Below are 20,440 nucleotides of genomic sequence, written 5' to 3' on the forward strand. Positions count from 1 at the left end.
GTGAGGGAAGGAGTGTTTATACAAGTTCTTTTCATCCAACTAAATATAAATTAGATCTCTCTCTCTTTACCCCTGAGGTGGACCCACTTTGTAAAGCACTAGAAGTCGCTAGAGCAGACAATAAGAAGCTTGCTTTGAGTTTGGAACAAGCTCTGCAGGCCAATAGTACCCTGCAGAGCAAGGTGATACATACTCAGGAAGAATTGGACAGGAAAGAAATTGAGCATCAGCAATTGATGGCCTGCAGGTAAGAACAAGGGCAAGGTGCCGTGGCCGAGGAACAATTCGCTTTTCCATTTCTAACTGCAGAGCTTGTGGCCCTTTCCGTCCTTTTGTCAGTTGCAGCAACAATCTCTGTGGTGTTGCTGTTGCGCCAGCAGCTTGGTGGATTGATGGGCCGGTGCAAAGCCACATGCACGAGCTATTTGCCTGCTGATGCAGTGACTTCTCCGGGCTCCTCTGCAGTGTTGGAAGGCTGCAAATGGAGCCCAGTCTTTCCTCTGGGCTGTATGTGCGGCACAGCCCAGAATGCAGGAGCACTATACTGCTGTTTGAGTGAGTCACATGCCTGCGTGGCTGGCAGCACTTGCCACTGACAGCCTTGCGATATAGCTATTGTTCCTGTACTGCCAGCAAGGGATGGGGGCGGGGAAGGAGTCTGCCTCCTGGAAACTGCAGGCTGCTTGCTGATGGAATCCTTCAGGATTTCCTTAGAGATGAGGAACGCTATGAGCTGGAGCAGTCCACCTCATTCTCCTGTCAGAACTCTGCAGGCTGGCCTAGAGCAGCCACCTGCTGGCTCTGAGGGAAAAGCCTCCCTCAGGCAAGGAAAATCTGTCTTGTATTGCTATTTGGAGCTGTTGTTGAGGAAAGAAATGTGCTGAACATGCAGTTGGATGAACAGATTGAACTGGCCTCCTGGATGCCCATGCTTCAAAAGCTAAGTCAAATCCTCGTGGTGCACATAATGTGGCAAAATGAGGCCCGCCCAAGCAGAGGAAATATTTTTTGGATCATCACTTTTTCCTGCTGTTTTCTTTTTGTGGCCAGGTCTTCCCACTTGCAGTGTTTATGAATTCACTCAGTATGGTTTATTTCCTATAGCTTGTGTCTTCCTTCTTTCCTGAAAGGGAGCAGCTAATTGAAGAAGCCACAATGGAAGAAAGGCTGTATTCCGAACGCTTGGAGTCCTTGAAGAAGCAGTTTCAGACCGAGCGAGAGGCTATGAGGAAAGCAGGTCACAGAGAATCTGCTGAGGTGAGGAGGGGCAGAATTGCAAGATTCCTTCCATGGTCAGTGTCCCGAGAAGATCTCTGCTTCCCAACAATAAGAAAACAAAAGGGATCCATGACACTTCTTGTCCCCCTTTTGTGTTGCAGTATCATTTGGTAGCAACATAGAGTTTGGCCTGCAGTGGACAAAGTGATGCTCTAGCAGCTGTAGCATAGTTAGTGATGTATTTATCATGTCTGTCCCTCCCCTTTTGTTTTTTGTGCAAACCTAACTGTATTTCCCCCTAGGGCCTATGGAATAAACCAAAGATTAATTAGAACATGGTTTCCAGGAAGAACCAAAAGGCTATAGTTTGAAGGTTGTCTGATGTTTGATAGCATCCTCCAATTACTACAAAATCCTTGTCATAAAAACATGGTATATGGAAGAGAAGAGGCAGTAAAACAGTGATCTCTGCTTCTTTGGTCTGTCGTGGGCTATATTCTTTCTATAATCTGTGTCCTCTGACCATAGAAGTATTCAGAAACCCAGAGGTTAAGCTGTGTATTCTTTCATTCCCTATGAATAACTGGAGGATCCAGCTTACCAGCTACTTACCAGGCACTCTTCCTGGTGATGTTCACAGGAAATACATGTCTCTGATTACCCTAGCCAGACATTTTGGGGGATGAACGTGAATTAACCTCTTCTATATGCCTCCTAGCTGAAGAAAGCCCTTGAAGAGGCTTCTTCCAAATCTGCTGAAGTGTCCCGGGCTAACAGGGAACTGCGGCAGAAAATAATGGAGTTGGAAAAGTCCCTGGTCAGTTACAGGGGGAAGCTAAAGAGCCAAAGAGCTCAAATCAGACACTACTTGGCTTCTAAGGCTAACAACATCCAGAACACAGAGAGGATAAAGGTTTGTGCAGATACCTTTTCACTCTGAAAAACCCCATTCATCTCTCCCCCGAATGGGAAAAACTACTGCTGTCACTGCAGTGGGGCCAGGCCAGGATACTGCCATTGGTATGGAAAAAACCTGGTGCCAATAGGAGTCTGATCGTGTCAGTAACAGCTGGGAAATGCTTGTCCTTTGGGGTTTTTTTTGCTGCATTAAATGCTCCTTTTGCTATGGGGTCACTCTATAGTTTGACAGATCACTTCATGGCAGTCTTTTGTTTCCCAGTTCAGTGGATTGGATAAGGCATTTTTTTGCCAACGGATCATGCTGAAGGGAAGGGCCTGCAGCTTCTGGCCGCCTTTGTGTCCTTTTTAAAATGAGTGATTTCCAGTCAGTAGAACACTGCTGGGTGCCTGTGCCTTCCTCTCCCTGCCTTAATCCTCTGTTGCTGGGCTCCAGTCCCATTCTACTGCTTGCTTGCCCCCAGCAGAGCATGTGTTACTCCAAACCTCAGTCGCACAGTAAGGATGGGGTTTGGAGTAGCCCAAGCTCTGTCACATGAAACAGTTTCACTGGAGCTTCCTCCTTTCATTTAAAATTATTTTCAGGAGATTGAATCTGAGCTGAGGCAAATGGAGCTGATCAAGGAGCAGTATCAGAAGAAAAACTATGAGCAGGTGGGAGCTCGCTATACAACTCCCCCTTTCCATTAGATTAGAATCTGCACGCGGTCACTGAGGTCTCACTTTCATGCCATCCCTAGTCACAGAGCATCCAGAAATTCATGACAGAGTTAACAAGTCTTCAGAGTGAGATGCAGACCTTGGCCAAAAACCAGCATGAAGTGGCAACACGGAACAGGCAGCTTGAGAGCCAGCTGGAAATGGAGCAAAAAGTGCGGCAGCAGCTAGAGAACCAGTGTCAGGTAAAATGCTCACAGCCTTGGAAATACAGTATGATCCATGCTGAGCTGCGTGATCCTATCCTGGGAGCCGAATGCTTATTGCCTCTGAGCATGGCGCTGGGCCACACATGTAGGGTCCTATTGCCGGTGGTGGGTGCTCATTCCCATGCCAAGGGGGCTTTTATAACCTCTTTATAGCTGCTTATAGGAGCGTGGCCAGCAATGTAAGGCATGTGCTTTTATGGAACTTAATATTTGACCTACTGGGCTGGGAGTTGTTATTCTACTAAAACTTTCCAGTCCAGCTTCCTGCTCATTCTGTTACATAAAAATGGTTTGTGTTATATCCTGCATGAGCAAAATAAAGAGAGGGGTTTGGGTGTTATTTTTCTCTCTCTCTAGAAGCTAGATGATACAATCAAACACTTAAAGAAATGCAAAGAGGAAACTGAGCAGAAACTGAAAGAAGCCAGTGTAGAATCGGAACAGGTGAGTACAACAGTGGGAAAGAAGAGATCCTCTGGTACAAAGCTAGAGTTATCCTTCCTTGGGGATGACAAGATTTGTTTGTGGGACATGCACGGGGGACTTTTTAAATGTTAAGAGCAAGCTTTTGATGAGGTGGGAAGTAAGATGCAGCCACAGTCTATTGGCTGGTGCTTATCCCAGGCCCTTCTTCTGTTAGAACTCTTAATAGTCTCCTATACAAATTATTATAGTTTAGTTGGGCCTGCAAGAGGAAGTTCTCTCCATGTCTGTCAGTTTCCACCTGGTTCAATGGCTGGTGTGTGTTGACAAGTTTAAAACACCTGCATTTAATCTGTCCTCTCCATTAAGCAGTGTGTGAGCTGCTATGTTCTGCCATTTTGAATGACATTACACCAGAGCACCTCTTTTAAAGATGAGTCACATTTCCCCATGCACCTCATCACTTATTGAAAGCCGATGGTATTGCACAGTAATAGTCCAAAGCACGATACCTTACAGAAGTGTTACTACAGTATTTTGGTGCCAAATTGTACAGTACTGTAGTTATTTTACAAGGCAGGTCTCCTGTGTAGGTAAGGGAGTAAGTAATAAAGGGCCTTTCAATTCAAACTCTACAGTACTTTGTAGTATCTGCATATAGGATTGTCCTTAACAAGAGTTCTTGCTAACACAGGATGTGAAATAACTTGCTAATACAGTGGGAGTGGTAATTTTACAGCATTTGTTGTTCTTTAAATGATCCTGGAGCCAGCACATTGCCAAGCAAAGGCCATGCTCTCTCCCCTCATTCTTCTGTGGCTTACTGTAATTAGCCTTCCTTTTACTCTCTTCCTCTACCACCTTCTTTATGCTTTTCCCTCTAGTTAGAATGGTCTTCTCTTGGGCAAGTGCCAATGAGAGGCCCATTAGTTACCCAATAAGGGGGTAACAGCAGTGCAGTGTGGACCTTTCCACCCCCTCCACAATGTTGCAGGAAGTTGGCCAGGATAGCCAAGCAGCATGCTCTATGCTTGCATAGAGGGGGGAAGATTTAAAGAAGTGTGGCTTTGGAATTCTGCCTGTCCAGTGTGCAGCCCAGAAGTTGGAAATGTTAACAGTTCTCTCTCTGACTCTAATCACTACTCTCTTCCTCAGATCACAGCTAACCTGGAGGAAGCTCACCACTGGTTCAAATCTAAGTTTGACAGCCTGCAGCTAGAGCTAGTGAAAAACAAACAACAGAATATCCCCAGTGAAAGGAACTATGGCAAGGAGGTAAATAAGGGAATTGCCTTTACTTTCAAGGTAGAGGCGCATAGTTAATGGAAGGATGAGGAACAGGGAACAGCCTGTAGTAGAGTTCCCTGTGTATGTGTCAGAAGACCAATGATATTAGTACAGCCCGGCGGTGCTGTTGCAGGGAAGAGTGCTGGCGCTTGTTGAAGTGAAGGTAATAGCAAGGTCATGCGGGACTGTAGGAGGTGTTTCCTATACAGAGGCGAGTACCAGTGCCAGTACCAGAAGAAAGCCAACACTGTTTTGTTTGGATGCATTTAACATGGGCAGGAGACAGTTTCTGGAGAACTATAAGAGAACTCTACCCTGTTGTGATGTTCTGCTGTATGTAGAGCAGGAGCAGAGAGGCGTGATCTCCAAACAAAACTTCCCCACTTCAAGCGAGGGGAAGAGCAAACCTCAGACCAAAACTTCCCCCCCCTTTCCGATCTCATTTCTTTAGCAGGTTAAAGGTGACAATCAGAATTTTGGTTTCTTAAGCCCTATTGATTTCTGCAGTTCCCATCAGCCCACACCTCTCTCAGCCCAACTAGCATCTCCTTGGGGCAGGAAAACACTCTCAAAGGAGTAAGCCCCTAGACAAAGGTTTAGAAGTTTAGTTTGTTCTCTCACTTCTTGCTGATGTTTCACAGGATGTGCTTATTTGGTGGGTAAATGACATTTGTTTAACCTACTAGGGCCAGGTGGGAACAGGAGAGGAATGAGGGAGCCCCTTTCTCTCCATTATCCATGTCCTGCTTCTCTCCAGCTATATTTTATTTCTGATTAAGCTCCTACCCAAAAAACTGTATTGAAAATGAGTGGCTCTAGTGTGCCTTCCTCTCTTGCTTTTCTCCATCACTGCTGCCATTCTCCCCACCACTCATCCAAACAGTTCTGTAAAGACAGTTCTCCTTACCTTGTTTTGTATGGAGATCTCAAAGCCTTTGTTACAGCTATGGCAATTCCCAGATAGCTGTTTGACCTGCCTCTAAAGATGTATCTTGAGCTGCTGCAATCTCTGTATTTTCTGCTGTTGTTCATTGGGAATGAGAGGAGATAGATCAGTTTTCATCCAGTACCCTGTCCTTTAACAGACGGAGAAGGAAAAAGCTGTGAAACTCCCTAGCCAAGCCTCCCTGAATCGGTGGGAGACTAAACAGCAGCTCAAACTCATCTCCAGGAAGTACCAATCAGAGCTAGACAGGAAGTGATGTCATCTAACCCAGGAGATTCCAGGCTGCCATACCACCCTGCACCTGTGAATACCACAGTTCAGACCAGATCTTCACATGCTGGAAGATGAGCCCTAAGGTTGAAGTATCTTGATCTATAAGCAACTGCATAGTTCAGAAGATTTTAAGTGTCTATAAGCAGAGGTCCTGTATGAACTGGGTCTGCTTTGTATCAGTGAAGAAGACCCTTCAAATAAAATGCACATTGATTGGCTGGCTGATAGGAGACCAGTGCAGACAGGTTTTGGAATATTAATTTAAATTGTGTACTACAGTTCAGCTTAGCTAATAAGTCTCACCTGTCTGACACATACTAGAATGTATCATTTTGTGAGGCAGATTTCCATTTCCCCCGTCCTAACATGGTCTGTGAGTGTGACTAGTTTGCTTAAATGCTTCATCATGGAACCATAATTTATAGCAAAGAAATTATTCCTCTCTCTAAAGCTTCCTATACAAGTAAGTTTACATTCTGGATCTATGTCGCCAGTCACATCTCTCATTTGTGTTTTAGCAGCTCAAGAGGAGGGTAGTGGGTTGGAATGAGCCCTGCAAAGTGAGGAGGCATCATTATTATTGAGAGCTCAGATTGCTGTGCAGGGATTCTGCCTATCCAGAGGATGGTCTCCTGGATTCCTAGGCTGGTGATGATAAACTTGCTGAAACAGGACAGTTGTCCACTGTTGGATACTGATGGTTGCTTGACCAGTACAGGGAGAATCCCTTCTTAGCTGATGGGAATAGCTACCATTAGTAGGAGTAAAAGGAGCCTGGGCCTGGGCCCTGAGAGGACGGTGCCCTTGGGCAATTGCAGGAGCCCTGTCTTTGCCCAAGGCTCCATTGCTGGAAGGTGCGCCATGTGGGTGTGAGAGGCTGCCAGGTAGAACACCTTGCACCACTGGTACCCATGTGCTTAATAGAGTAGGTTAATTCTGCTCCACAGTGGAACAAGCTTCCCAAAGGGTAGGAGGTGTCCAGAGCAGGTGCTATACACCCGTAGTTGCAGCGGGTTAAGACTTTAACTACCATTCCCTTACAATATAGAAACAATTTTCATCCACTGTTCAATTAATGAGCACTTATGAGTAGCTCAGATTCCCTCCTTAAAACTTCATCTGTCTCGGCTTACAGTGTAACCTAGTTACAGCAGATGTGCTGTTACACACCTAATTTTAATTTAATAATTGCAGTGCTGTTTCCTAAGCTTCCTCCAGTTGTCTGATCCATTTGTTTCTGTGGGACTAGTTTGAAGCTCTATGGGGCAGAGGCCATGCCTTCCTCTGTGGTGTGTACAGGGCCAAGCATATTGCTGGGACTTGGCAAATAACAATCATTCCACCCATTTTATATACCTACCTTTATAGCATAATTAGGTTTATATGACAACAGCCTGAACCATTGTTTTAGGGCCTGGTCCTGCCCCTATTGCTGTCAATGGGTATTTTGCCATTGACATCAGTGAAAACAGGATCAGACCCTTAGTGATTAAGCACCTGATTGGAAGCTCTTTAATAGGTATCTTTCATTAACTTCAGTAGCCTTTGGCTCAGCCCTAATCCTAACGACTTATGTTGCTGAAATTCCTAAGCAGCAGAAGCCTTCAATACAACCTTATGTTCCTCCTCCCCATGGCGAGATGAGTTTCTGCACACCACATCACTTCTGAGTGGCGGGGTTAAAATGAGCCTATGTGCAGGATTCTGTTCTCCTCTCAGGTCAATAGCAGTTGTGTAGTCTAACTCTGCCAACTGTAGCACCAAGCTGTAGGCAGCGCCTGAAACCCACCTAGCCTGGCACTGGCAGCCTTATCTCACACTGCATCGATTTGATCTAGTTAAGCTATGTAGCTAACTGTTAATGACAAAACACACTGCCCTTTGTCTAGAAAGAGATGCTATGAGGTATGGTCCAGTGGCAGGGGACAACTCCAAATACTACCATCGAGTTTCCTGTTGTAGGAGTTGTTGCTACCAAGGAGTTGCTGTTTTAGTGATTAGTGGACATGGATTCCTTCTTTCATCAGATCTTCTTTTCACAAATACAGGGCACTAGAGTGCTGTGTGTATAATTGTTGTGTATAGTTATCTAATCTGCTGACTTTGTATTTAAATAGTCATTAAATCTGTTTTAATTACTACAGTATTTGCAGTTTGTCATTCTCATCCATGGTGCATGAAACCTATTATTTCTTTTAAAGAAGTCCACGATAAGCACTTGTCCTGAGGTGTTTAGGATTGAGTGTGGTGAGACTTAGGTGCAGTCTAAGCATAGAGTAATACTTACACTGCTATAGTGCTTTCCATCCTAACCACTACCAAACTATGGGCTATATACTTGCCTGCTACAGTAAACCGCAGAGGATGGGACAAAGGACTAGGGAAATGCCTTGTTGTTCACTGAATAGTTTTTGCTGAATACTCCCTTCATCGTGGCGAGGTTTGAGGAGTAGCATGACAGGAAGTAAGGATATCACAGCCTATCGCAACTGCATAGCAAATTGATAAAGGCAGAATGCAATTACCTGAATTTTACAGGAACAGTATGGTTAATGCTGTTCTTACAGAGAGCACCCTGGGCTTGGGCTCTGTTTTGTGTCTGAATGAGAAGAGAGATGCTCCTAGTACCATGCTGGGGCACTGATTACTGGCACTGAAGGAAGAATACCAGCTCCAGAGTCACCAACCAGCCTTTCCTGCAGGGCACAGCTATTCCCTGGCAGGCTGCTACCCTGCACTGACCTGCCATTGCCTTACTTGGCTTCTGAGCCCTATAGAATTAGAGCAGAAATAGCTAGGACTGCACTGTTGAGAGGTTCTGGGCTGGGTGGTCTCCACAGTTCTAAATTCTCAAGGAGGAGAAAAACAGCTTTGTTCTTATTAGGTACTGTCTCACAGTACACAGCTATGGGTTGGACTTTCCCGTGCACTTAATGGAGGTAGGCGCGCACACGCTGTTGAAAGCCATGGGATGTAATCTTTTAACTCCGTTTCATGTGGTGGGATTTCCAAATGCACCCAACTCTTTCTAAAAATTGTCAAAGGGGACAACAGGACAGCTGAGATCGCTTTATTTTCATTGTAGTAGGCCGAGTTAAATTCAGACCTTAACTTTACCACCACCTGCTGAATACTGGTATGAGTAGATAGATGTACACCTTTCATTGACACTGCCATACTGTAAGTGGATAATCAGGATAAGAACGATGAGCTGCCACGGTAAATAGCTATAGGAAGTGTGAAATTTCTACTAAATAAACATTTTCTACCTCAGTAATATTTGGAAGATGGCAAAACCGAATAAAAATATGCTCACTTACAGAGCTCTAGTATTACACAGCACTAGACAGTGTTAGCCCTTACTCTGGCTCCACAGCCTTCAATGAATACATACATGTGCTGAGAGCGAGCAGCTTTCTAATGGTCGTTCCCAGTATCACTCAGACAGAACACATTTGTGGTTAGGGTTTGAGGACACTTTTGTAAACAACCTTCTAGGGATGTCTAATCTACCCCTCACTACTGTACCTAAGCACACGCTAATAACTAAGAACAAGAATATCCAGGTAATTAAGCCCAATATTGTAATAATTTATTATTTGATACAGAACTGTCTACAAGTTATTTTCTTACATTCAACTGGAAAAGGAATGTTAGAGCTGGCAGCAACTACAGTTAAAGCTGCCTAACAATTTTTTTCCATTCTAAGCCACTTATCAATTGCTTACAACTTTGCCAACCATTAAAGCTAAAGGTTTCCGCCTCCGGATGATTTTTTTTTTAGTTCTAGCAAAAGCAGTTTGGCCATTTAAGAGAATGCAGTTGGGGGGGGGAAGGGGATTTTAACCTGTGAAAAACAATGTAACAAGTTTCTCTGAGAAACTTCCGTGCATTCATGTTTTGGATCCAATTAATTCCTTGAGTACTATCCATCCTGTGCACTGAATAAAGTTGTGGAAAAAGCAGTATCTGATCATAAAATTAGAGACTATCATACTGACACAAAAAAGGGAGCCAAATTAAGGTTGCACAGTCTAGCATTCAAGTTAGAAAATAGCAGAATTAAAGCTGGCTTTTGGGGAAGAAAGTATAATATGCGGGATACTAAATGCTGGTCAGTTATGACCTATCCTCCAAAACACAAGTCATTTTCTCTTACCTTCAGCACATTAGAAATCCACAGATTGTGTGATTTTTTTTTTAATGTGTTGATTAGTGAACAGCAAACTTTCAATAGTAGTATGTATGTGTCGTCATTTTGTCTGACCATTTGATCTCATCATCTGATCTAATATAAACAAATTATATTTTGGTTCCCCAGGAACAGAGTATTTGGCAAGACCATTGTTCCAATTTTCTTCAAGAGCTGTAACAAGTGGCTGAGATTTAATGCATGATACCACTAAGCTAACTAATGTGTTATCTAATAGAATTTGTGTTACCATTAAACTTTAATTAGTTGGGCCAGCTCAAAGTACTACACCATACCAAAATGTAGTGTTGTAATGCTACAAAGGCTTTTAAAACAAATCTTACTGAAGACAAGTTTCAGAGATAGGGCTATCATCATCACTTCCAGCATGAGGTTATTTCTCTGCTGGACAAGAGTAACATATATGACACCTGTATAATTGGAATTATCATTCTTGATTAGCAAAGCAATATACAGAATTTGCAGCAACTCTCTCTCTCTCAATATTTCCTTATTTAGTACAGGAAGATAATGGGCTGTAGGTTATTACACTAACAAATGTTTAGCCCACTAAACAACTTAGGACTTTTTTTGTGTGTTTGTCTTTGCTGAGAATAAGTTATTTAAATGATTGTTGATTTCATAAATAACTAAAGATCTTTACTAGACCAATTTACAATACTCCAGAAAATGGATACCTTTTACTGATGTGACACTGATTTACTAATAAAAGAAAATTACTTTTCTTAAACAGACACAGTTTGCAATGAAATAAAATATTTTTCCAGGAATCCTTATCATCCTTTTTAAGTACTTTAAAGGTCTTGCAATTGCAGTTATTTGTATCACTAAGTCTCTCTGGAAAAATTCCCCCAGGAATCCAAGAGCATCTATTGTCTGGGGGGTGTTCGGCTTATATCTTCCCCCGCCTCTCAAGCCCATTTCTTCAGTCTTCCCTCTCCTATATAATAGTAACAATTTTGTACAGCACACGGCAAATGTAACCAATTGCCAGAATTGAACTTGGACAGTAGCCAGTTAAATTACTTTTTAAAAATCTTCTCCAAAAAAATGTGCACATCATATTTAGTCCTTTATTCAGTTGAGAATTCTGTGTACCAGCACCAACTTCAGGCGTCACAAAAACTCATCAATAAGGTGCTCAACCAACATCTAAGTATGTCTGGAGAATCTGCTCACAAAAGCCTGCTTGTTGAACTTTGGTTGTATTGGGGCATTTTACAGTTCCAACCTCAGGAAATGGAAAAAATAGCTCAAAAGTTCAGGAAACAAAATATATACAGTAACTAACAACTCTGATCCAATCACATCTAGATCAGTTTAGAAAAAATATGTACATATCTTTTTGAATGGGTCTTTCCATTGGTGTGTAATGCCTGAGATCCTCAATGCCCCAGTGGAAATGACAAATGTTATTTTCCTAGCAGGCTACCTCTTAGTCACAAACAGGTGCCACAAACTCCATCATACGATTCCATATGTATACAACAGCTTTTGAGCCATTCTTAAATTTCCACTGCTCTGATAAATTAGTGACAAGTTGAAGGCAACATCTCTTCGCAAGTCTGTCTGATCAGCTTCTATTCCCTGGAAGAATTAAAAAATCATTTACTAGCTTGCATGAATACTATACCATAAGTTACATTAAAAAACAAAATCAGTGCAATAACATACATGGGCAAGTTCTTCATCATCTAGGTACTCAGTTCATTCCCACCACATTCAGATAGTTACATTGGAATTCTGTATTTTTATACTAAACCTTCATACTCATGAAACACAAAATGCCAGTTATATTTAATATTATTCTGTCTTTTAAAATGGCCCTTATGTACACTTCTTTATTCAGGTGGCAAAGTTCTTCAGCAACCATTTTCTTGCAGTTGCTACACCCAGCCAGATAATAAAATAAACCTGACAATCATTACCTGAGCAATTTGAGTTATACATGTTCATAAATACAGCTCAGATGATAAATCAAGTGCTTTCTCTAGTGCCTATGAAATTATATTGGGGTTATTCAATGCAAATATAAACTAGACACTCGTGCACTAGTTTTACTTCTGGTTAAAACATATTAGTAATGCTGATCTGATTTTACTTTTATAGTTCAAATGTTTAACCATATGGTACCTCTAAGATGAGAGGAGGAAGCTCAAGTGCCTTTTGGTAATAATGGATTGCCAGATGCACTAATCCCAGCTGATGAAGGCCACGGCCTAGGTTATAGAAAGATTCTTGGCACGGTCCACGGAGGCCCAGGTACCGGTGAAGGAAAGAGAATCCCTATGCACAAAACATACATTGGAAGCTTTATTTTTTGTAAAACAATAAAGCAGCATGTTTTAAATTTGCAAAAAAGAGTATTTTGCCCATAAATATAACTGCCTAATTTAAGACCAAACGTAAAAACTAGCCATCCACTTTCCATGACACACTAGACCAACAGAGGAGATGCTTTGTGGCCTCAGCGTCTCACAGGGTGAAGACAATGGACAGATCTTTTGATAAGCTGTGTGCAAAGTTGTTCAGAATTATTGTTATTTCTATAGTGCTCAAATTTGATAGATACTTTACAGACATGTAAGACAGGCCCGCGCCATGAAGAGCTTACCATCTAAATACAGAGACAAAAGGAAAGGAGGAACAAAGGGATACAATGAGATTGTTTGTTTAACCCCATACCTATTACGCTTTAGAACACCACCTCTTGTCTACTATTTTTTTTAAAAACTTGCCCACCCCACCCCCCTTTATCCCCATTTGAATTTGAACCTGCTGTGACGTTACACCTCATATTATTTATGGAAATATGCTTATGATATGGATATGGCATAACAGATATACACTTCTACCCCGATATGACACGAATTCGGATATAATGCGGTAAAGCAGTGCTCCAGGGGGGCGGGGCTGCGCACTCCGCAGAGGGGCGGGGCTGCTTTGGATCAAAGCAAGTTCAATGTAACATGGTTACACCTATAACGCGGTAAGATTTTTTGGCTCCCGAGGACAGCGTTATATCGAGATAGAGGTATTTTATGGGCTTTATAAGGTATCATCAGAAAGGTTATAATTTACTGAATGTGATTATCCAATTTATATGCATGTATCATTTCTGTATCTAAAGTTAGGAATATTGACCATGTAACAATTACAACTGTGTGTGCATTTGGGAGACACCCACTAGACAACAGGCCATCACGTTTGATGGGCCATTAGGAAGAAACAATAAGGCTTCTAAAGATACTAATCTCTCTCCTTCCTGAGAGGTGTCCTGGGACTAGCTGTGACATTACTAGGTCAGGTGGTCCTGTCACCTGGTATAAAACACCATCATGGACTTCTAATAATTTTCCACTAAAAGGAAGGGGAGGTCAAGACTGGGAAACAAAAGATTCCCGCCTTATGTAAATCTTATTTAAGGCTGGGGATTAAATTGATCTTCACTGAATTCCCACCCAGGATGACTGCTGGAAACACCTAAGGAACAAGGACAAAGGGAAAGGGGGAGGAGTACTGAACCCAGGCTGGAAAAGGGATCTAGTCTGTGAATAAGATGCTTGAAGATTTAAGCTGCAATCATGGTAGCTAACCTTCAAGAATTTCTGCAACCTGCCCCAAAAGCAGCATTTAGGGTGAGAAATTACTTCCTGAAACCAGTTTCTTTAAGATTTTAAGCTTAGTATGCATGTTTTGTTTTATTTGCTTAGTAATTTGCTTTGTTCTGTTTGCTATCCCTTATAATCACTTAAAATTTACTTTTTATAGTTAAACTTATTTCTTGTTTATAACATAACCCAGTTTGTGCAATTCATATCGGGGGGGGAGAGAGAAGCTGTGCATATCTCTCTCCACATTGAAGGACAGAGCGAATTTTTATGAGCTTGCGCTGTGCAGATCTTTCTAGACAGCACAAGACGATATTATCTTGGGTTTACTTTCCAGAGGGAAGTTGCACTTGAGTGCTGGGCAATTTCCTAGCTGAATCTTCCCATAGAGAGCTGTTTGCAGACTGCTGCGCCCCGGAAGTGGCCACCAGCGGGTCCAGCTTTTAGGCAGGTGGGCCATGAGGCTCTGTGCGCTGCCGCTGCGCCAAGCACTGGATAATTCCCCTTGCTCTCCCTCTGCCCCCCCATTCAGAAGGATCTACTGCCCCCATCCCTATCACCACCTCTGCCACTGACTTGCTATGTAACTTTGGTAAAGTCATTCAACCTCTGTGCCTCAGTTTCTCATCTATAAAATGAGAGATGATACACTTGCCTGCCTCTCTCCCTCACGGGGTTGCTGTGAGCATTCATTAGCTAATGTCTGTACAGTGCTATAAAGGTGAATAGTGTTAGGACCTGAGTCACCTCCCAAAGAGAACACATTCAACACAATCATTTTCAGATTAAAATTCACCAGAATATTTCTCTTTTTCAATTGGAAGAGTCTTGGGAAAAATCAAATTGGGTTCAGGAGGAGGCGGAAAATGGAACACAAATTACTGTATAGTAATTACAAGAGTTATGTCTCATTTTGATGTCACACAGGAACATGCAGCCTCTGCTGTAACCAGAGGGCTTGATTTCTACAGCCACTATTGATAATCAGAGAAAATAGCTCATTCAACAGTAAGGAATTAGCTCAGACTCTAACAGCTAATCATGATAATTAGGGTCCCCACTAGGTCACTGTCTGGGTGAACTACTGAACAAACAAACTTAGAAGCAAGCCAAGATTAAAACCCCTCAACATGGGTGAATACGAAATGAGAAAAGCAGAGACACAAAAAGAAAGGCGGGTGACATTTTTCAAGTATATTCTTAGGAGACCGTCAGTAACAGAGATAGGAAGGAAGGATTATGACAGAGAAAAAAAAGTGGTTAAACATATTTAAAATTAGGCCAAAGTATGGAAACTTGAATGCCTAAAGCTCGGCATCTAAACAAGTGCTCTGATTGTAGAGTTGTTCAGCACCTGCAACTCCTACTGAAATTAACGGAGCTGCAAGTGCTCAGCACTTCTAAAAATCAGGCCCCTTATTTAGGTGCCTCACTTCATGCCCCCGAACTGGAATCTGTTGGCCCGAGCTCTTAGCCTCATTTGGTTCACTGAACGGTAAAGGGAGGAGGAGGAGAGGGAATAAAAAAACTGGATTTTCCGAGGGAGGGATTAGAAATAATGAAGAAAATCAGGATCGTGCCTGCCCAAGAAATGGGCCTGATCCACAAGCTTCAGCTCCAGTGTAGGGCTGTCTGGCAGGCGAGGACATGAAGAAATGGGACGGGTTGAAGGGGGAAGAAGATAGGGTGGGTTGTGCTGGAGCTGCAATCCAAGAAGAGAGTCTCCTTGTGGGCCATGCAAATCCAGGAATCCGTGTAAACCTTCAAGGTTATTAACCTAAATTTGAATACAGGGATCCAGGAGAAATCAGCAGAAAGGACAGTGATTAGCACTTTCAATGTGTGTCATATTTTAAAAACAGACAGTAGCTGAAATAGCTTCAGAAAAAGAATGTGGGTTGAAATTTGACTTATAAGGTTGAATATCCAGATGCAAATTAGTTTGTTACTTTTTTTTAATTAAATCAATGACATTTTCTTCACGGGCTTAGGGTAAGAAATGAAATTTCATAGGCAATTTGTCCATAGTGGTCTTATGCACAGCTGATTATCCACACACTTTCCTGTACAAAACTTGCAAGCCAGGTATACAACTGAGCAGAGCCATTGCAGTATATCAAAAGTTAAATCACTTTAATACCATTATGCATAGGTGCCAACTTTCCCCGGAGCCGGTGGATGCTTGTCCCCCCCTACTGTACAGTTGGTAGAGCTGCCAAACTATTTCTCATGCTCTCTAGGAATTAGCCCGTTTTGCTTAATGAATCATTCATGAATCAATCCAGAATGATGATCTTCCCATGAGCGTCCCTTCATTTGTAGGTTTTCAGCAAATATTTTGGACAAAATTTTCAACCTATGGTTATTTGTGAACTGTTTGCTTCAGCTACATTATTCGTGGTTAGTCATCTAAGTCATTTGGTGGTGTTCCTGCTCCCTGGTTGGGTAAGGGACTCTTGTTTTTAAAAACCAGAGTAGTGAATGCTTCACTTCCAGCACAAGGGTCAGATGAATAAACATCCATATTAAAGCTAGTGAAGCTGAAATTATTTATATTTTCATGAATACATTGCAGCTGCCTAAATATATGCAAATAATTAAATATTCCCCAAGTCACAACAAAATGAACTGAATTGCTTTTATTCACAAAGGGGAGATTTTCAAGAACTGAAATGACTTAGGAGCACAAGCTGACTGTCACTGGGACACGTGTTCCTAAGGTACTTGGAGGGTTTTGAAAATCCTACCCTAAATCTATTTTTTAAATGTCTATCAGCTCTAATAATGTGTCAGAGCTGTAACTGTGTGAGCCAGGACAGAACTAAATGACACCATGTGCTATGCACAAAGAAGAACAAAATAACTCACTTGTACAAGAAGAGCATGTCTTTTTAACACATACTTCTGAGATGCCATATGGATGAAAGTTAAGCCTATGCAAAGGCTGTACAGAGGTTCATCTGGGTTAGTACGGAAGGCTTGCACATATTGTCCTAGGAGAAACAGAATAAATGATCTGACACTCTCTCTCTGAAACTGGGTTTCGTTTTTTTTTTTCTCCCCAAAAATCCAACACTTTTTTGGAAGTGTGAACTGAAAAAAGGAAAGAAACAAGAAAGAGAATCAGATTTCAAAATGACTGCATCAAAACAGGAAAGAGGGAGAATACGAGTTGCAGCAGATCTCAGATACCATACTTAACATTCAGAATAAAAACAAAGACTTACTGAGAGAGGAGAAAGAGGGTCTTGTTGGGGTTGGAGCTTAGAATGGCAAGGTGCAACAGCAACAATATCTTTTGAAACATCATGAGTAAATTCTGTACACTTTTGGTGTATACTGCTTTCTAATGAATTTTCTTTTGAGAGACCTGGGGCAGATCCTCAACTGGTATAAATTGTCATAGCTTAACTAATGTCAATGGAGCTATGATAATTTACACCAGGTGATGAACTGGTTGCTTCTAGCATATTAAAAACAAAACATTTATAATAATAAAGATCTGTATTATTTAAAAGCAGAAAAGAAATTAAATGGTATGTACTGAATGTGTACAATGAACAAAGTGTGAAATTAACTAATTTTGTTATAGAGTTCGTGGGCCAGAGCCCCAGATGGTATAAACTGATTTACACCAACTAAAGATCTAGGCCTCTCCTGCATATTTATTTTAAAGCCTGGTTAATGCTCTTTAGATGAAAGAGTAAAGACTATCATAATTCAGAACATGGTCAATGTTTCTGATTGAGTGCCTAGTGGTTACTTGACAAGAAAGAAACATCTTATTTTCCTATTGTCATTTTATAAAGAAAATGCCACTTTCTAATGGATCACAAATTTTAATTTCAAAAGGTTCATTCCGCACATTTTCTTTTTCTTGAATATTAGTGCTGAGAAAGATGTCAAACAGTCAGCCTTGTGAAGAAGAAGAAGAAGGGGTGAAATACTGAAGTCAATGGCAAAACTCCCACGGACTTCAACAGGGCAAGGATCTCACTCAAGACTTTCGAAAGAGAGTAGGTGATTTTGGGTGCCCAACTTTAGATACTTTAAAGGCACCTGATTTTCAGAGAGTGGGTGCTTAGCACTTTCTGAAAGTCAGACCCATTTGAAGTCTCTCAAGTTAGACAGCCAAAAATGGAGGCACTCAAAATCAGTAGTTACTTTGAACATTCTGGCTGCCTTCTATGGTTATCCACAATACAGGTAAGACATGGATAGTGGCAATACAGACCTCCCACTTGACCACCTCCAGTGTGCCTCAACACTAACCTGAGGTACCACTCTTAAGAATGGGAGGGTGGGTTCAAGCTCCAGGACCAGTCAGTCCTTGGTCACTCTACTGAGAATTACAAAAGGAGTTCCAAGCAGGATGTTGATTTTTTTTTTTATGTGGATTCATATCCATTAAGAACTGTGCTGAGACCACCAACTAATTTCACACCTTTGGACTCTGAGTGGTTGCTATCAGAACCTGAAATTCCTCTGCCCTAATCTATATAAGGAGACTGGCAAAATGGCAACTTCTTGTTTATTTTAATTATACAGGCGAGTCTCACCTTATGCGGGGGGTTCCGTTCCGCAGTTAGCGCGTAAAGCGAAAACCGCGTATAGTCAAAATTACACTGAGTTGAATGGTGGGCGAAATCGCCCGCACTACAGGTATAGTATTAAAATTGTTATTTTTCCCTTTTTTGGGGTTTTTGTTTTTGCCGACTGTGTAAAGCTGAAATCGCGCATGTTAAATGCGCGTAAGATGCGACAGACCTGTATTGTTAGTAACTTGCTCTTCTCTGAAACTGCATAGGCTGATGACAATTTCTTAAATTAACCCTGCAATGTTCCTTTGAACAAACACTTGAAACTTCACATTTGCCATATACTGCTGATTAAATGGGCCTGTTTCCTTCTTAGTGTCATCATTTAATTATCTTTCTTGCAGGTTAGTTAGAAAACTTCTAAATCACGTATACCATATATATTTTAAACCAAATATTGAAACATTGCCAGTCCATTCAGTAATGCTCAGAGATTCTGTTACCAAATGGTTAAATAGTATGAAAATGCCTACTAACACTAAGAACTGTACTTCATTTATTGAAGCAGGAAATAAATACAGTGATTTTTTTTCTACCTGAAGGGCACATTCACTCTACTTTGAAAAATACACTCAAAATATGAGAAATTTGATGGTAAAAATAAGTACAGGAGATTAACATTTCACACCCCCAAAGGTCATACTTGTTGATATTAGTACAGTATAATGATGGCCTTACCGAGAGCATGCTTGAAACTACCAGATACGAATGCATTATGCCCATTTAGGACACACAGTGCATGATTATCAGGATTTTTCAGCATTAATCGAAGACAAAAGCGATGATGTCGTACATCCTGAGAATGCATGGTGACTTGATTGAAGATGTTCCAGAGTTGTGGTTTATTAACATTTTCCATTAGCATTATCCTAAAATGTGAGCGAAAAGCATTTATTGAATATGTAAATATGCAATAAATCAGTGAGCGAACAATCTATAGGGGAAGCCACAGGAGCTACAATTTGCTTTAAGACTATTCTTTCACTTTGGACTTCCCAGAAGTAAACGTTAGATCAGTAAAAGAGACAAAACTTGGGATAAGAAAGCTTGTAGAGTACCTTCATAATGTACATCAAGATGACCAAAGAGCTGCACTGCATATAGAGCTAGTTACTGTATTACACTGCTTTGCAATTAAAGGACACCAAAAAGCCCTATCGTTTCAGTCAATGAATCTGCTTTTAAGGCAAATTTAAAGTAAACAGTATTCAGTTTCTTTTAGAAACAAAAGATCATCCCACCCGCAATTCAGAAATGAACTATTACATCAACAGCAAATGTTCTCAGCAATGTAACTACAACCTCAATCGAAATCATTATACAAACCATTAAAAAACACAACGTTGTGATCAGCTACAGTTCAATGCTTCTCACCTGATATAGTTGTAACCTTTTCTGAAGTTCTTGTCCAGAATTGCAGCTGAAAGACCGAAGTACTCCAGCTCTTTGCGCTTTTGCCTATCATCATAAAATGAATAATATTCCAGTGAGGAATCCACCAGCAGCTCTGCCTCCTCATATCGGGAAAGGTCACACAAAGAGTATATGGCTTTCAGGAGGAGGTTCCACCAGTCATCTTTTGTCAGCACACTTGTGAGCACAGCAAATATTGCTAAAATATTAATAAACACCATCAGTCAAGGAAATTCAAGTCTTAAAGGGCTAAAGACTTACACTCACACACAGGCTTTTTAAACTTCAGCCTAAACTTTTATTTGTTTTTTTGAACAAAGAGTCTTTTACATTAAGAGTGGAATCCATTTCAATGGTATTTGAAATCTTTCATAACACAATTTATGAAATACCTGGTTTTTAAACAAACCCATAACCATTAAAGTGAGAACTTCAGAATTTAAAACAGCAGCAATTCAAGCTGCTCCAGTATTACATAAACACACATTAAAAACCTCCCCATTCACCTGATGATGCTAAATAACTACAAGTCTGAATCAGTCACAGTTTGGATCTAGCTGGAAAACAAAGCATTCTGTTTTGTTTTTAAATATTGTTATGCCTACAGAGACTTT

The 20,440-nt window shown here is 41.3% G+C and overlaps 2 protein-coding genes and 1 long non-coding RNA gene across 12 annotated transcripts in view; 1 reads left to right on the forward strand and 2 right to left on the reverse strand.

Moving 5' to 3' along the window:
* LOC122173857 (uncharacterized) overlaps nucleotides 1-5,858 on the reverse strand; it is a 30,662-nt gene extending 24,804 nt beyond the window's left edge. The window contains exon 1 of the long non-coding RNA XR_006174783.2: nucleotides 5,680-5,858. This is a non-coding gene — a long non-coding RNA (uncharacterized LOC122173857). The remainder of the gene's footprint in view (nucleotides 1-5,679) is intronic.
* The window catches only part of CCDC150 (coiled-coil domain containing 150), a 44,615-nt gene extending 36,481 nt beyond the window's left edge, over nucleotides 1-8,134 (forward strand). For all 6 annotated transcript variants that reach the window (XM_008174235.4, XM_008174237.4, XM_008174236.4 and 3 more), the window contains 8 exons: nucleotides 78-247; nucleotides 1,131-1,257; nucleotides 1,937-2,131; nucleotides 2,722-2,790; nucleotides 2,877-3,038; nucleotides 3,420-3,506; nucleotides 4,641-4,760; nucleotides 5,858-8,134. In XM_008174235.4, coding sequence (XP_008172457.2) covers nucleotides 78-247; nucleotides 1,131-1,257; nucleotides 1,937-2,131; nucleotides 2,722-2,790; nucleotides 2,877-3,038; nucleotides 3,420-3,506; nucleotides 4,641-4,760; nucleotides 5,858-5,974 — 1,047 coding nt within the window. In that variant the 3' untranslated portion in view covers nucleotides 5,975-8,134. The remainder of the gene's footprint in view (nucleotides 1-77; nucleotides 248-1,130; nucleotides 1,258-1,936; nucleotides 2,132-2,721; nucleotides 2,791-2,876; nucleotides 3,039-3,419; nucleotides 3,507-4,640; nucleotides 4,761-5,857) is intronic.
* Nucleotides 8,135-9,561: 1,427 nt separating this feature from the next.
* The window catches only part of GTF3C3 (general transcription factor IIIC subunit 3), a 28,768-nt gene continuing 17,889 nt past the window's right edge, over nucleotides 9,562-20,440 (reverse strand). The window contains exons 15-19 of one of the 5 annotated variants that reach the window (XR_010591343.1): nucleotides 19,788-20,025; nucleotides 19,092-19,282; nucleotides 16,684-16,908; nucleotides 12,338-12,490; nucleotides 9,562-11,791 (exon numbers count right to left, since the gene is read on the reverse strand). Coding sequence is in view for 1 of the 5 variants with exons in the window: in XM_065560871.1 (XP_065416943.1) it covers nucleotides 11,669-11,791; nucleotides 12,338-12,490; nucleotides 16,684-16,808; nucleotides 19,092-19,282; nucleotides 19,788-20,025 (830 nt within the window). In the remaining 4 variants the exon portion in view is untranslated. Of the gene's footprint in view, nucleotides 11,792-12,337; nucleotides 12,491-16,683; nucleotides 16,909-19,091; nucleotides 19,283-19,787; nucleotides 20,026-20,440 lie in introns of those variants that run through there. The other 4 variants (XM_065560871.1, XR_010591345.1, XR_010591344.1 and 1 more) reach the window with 4 other exon arrangements.

The sequence above is a fragment of the Chrysemys picta genome, chromosome 11, assembly GCF_011386835.1.
Source record: "Chrysemys picta bellii isolate R12L10 chromosome 11, ASM1138683v2, whole genome shotgun sequence".
NCBI lineage: Eukaryota > Metazoa > Chordata > Testudines > Emydidae > Chrysemys > Chrysemys picta.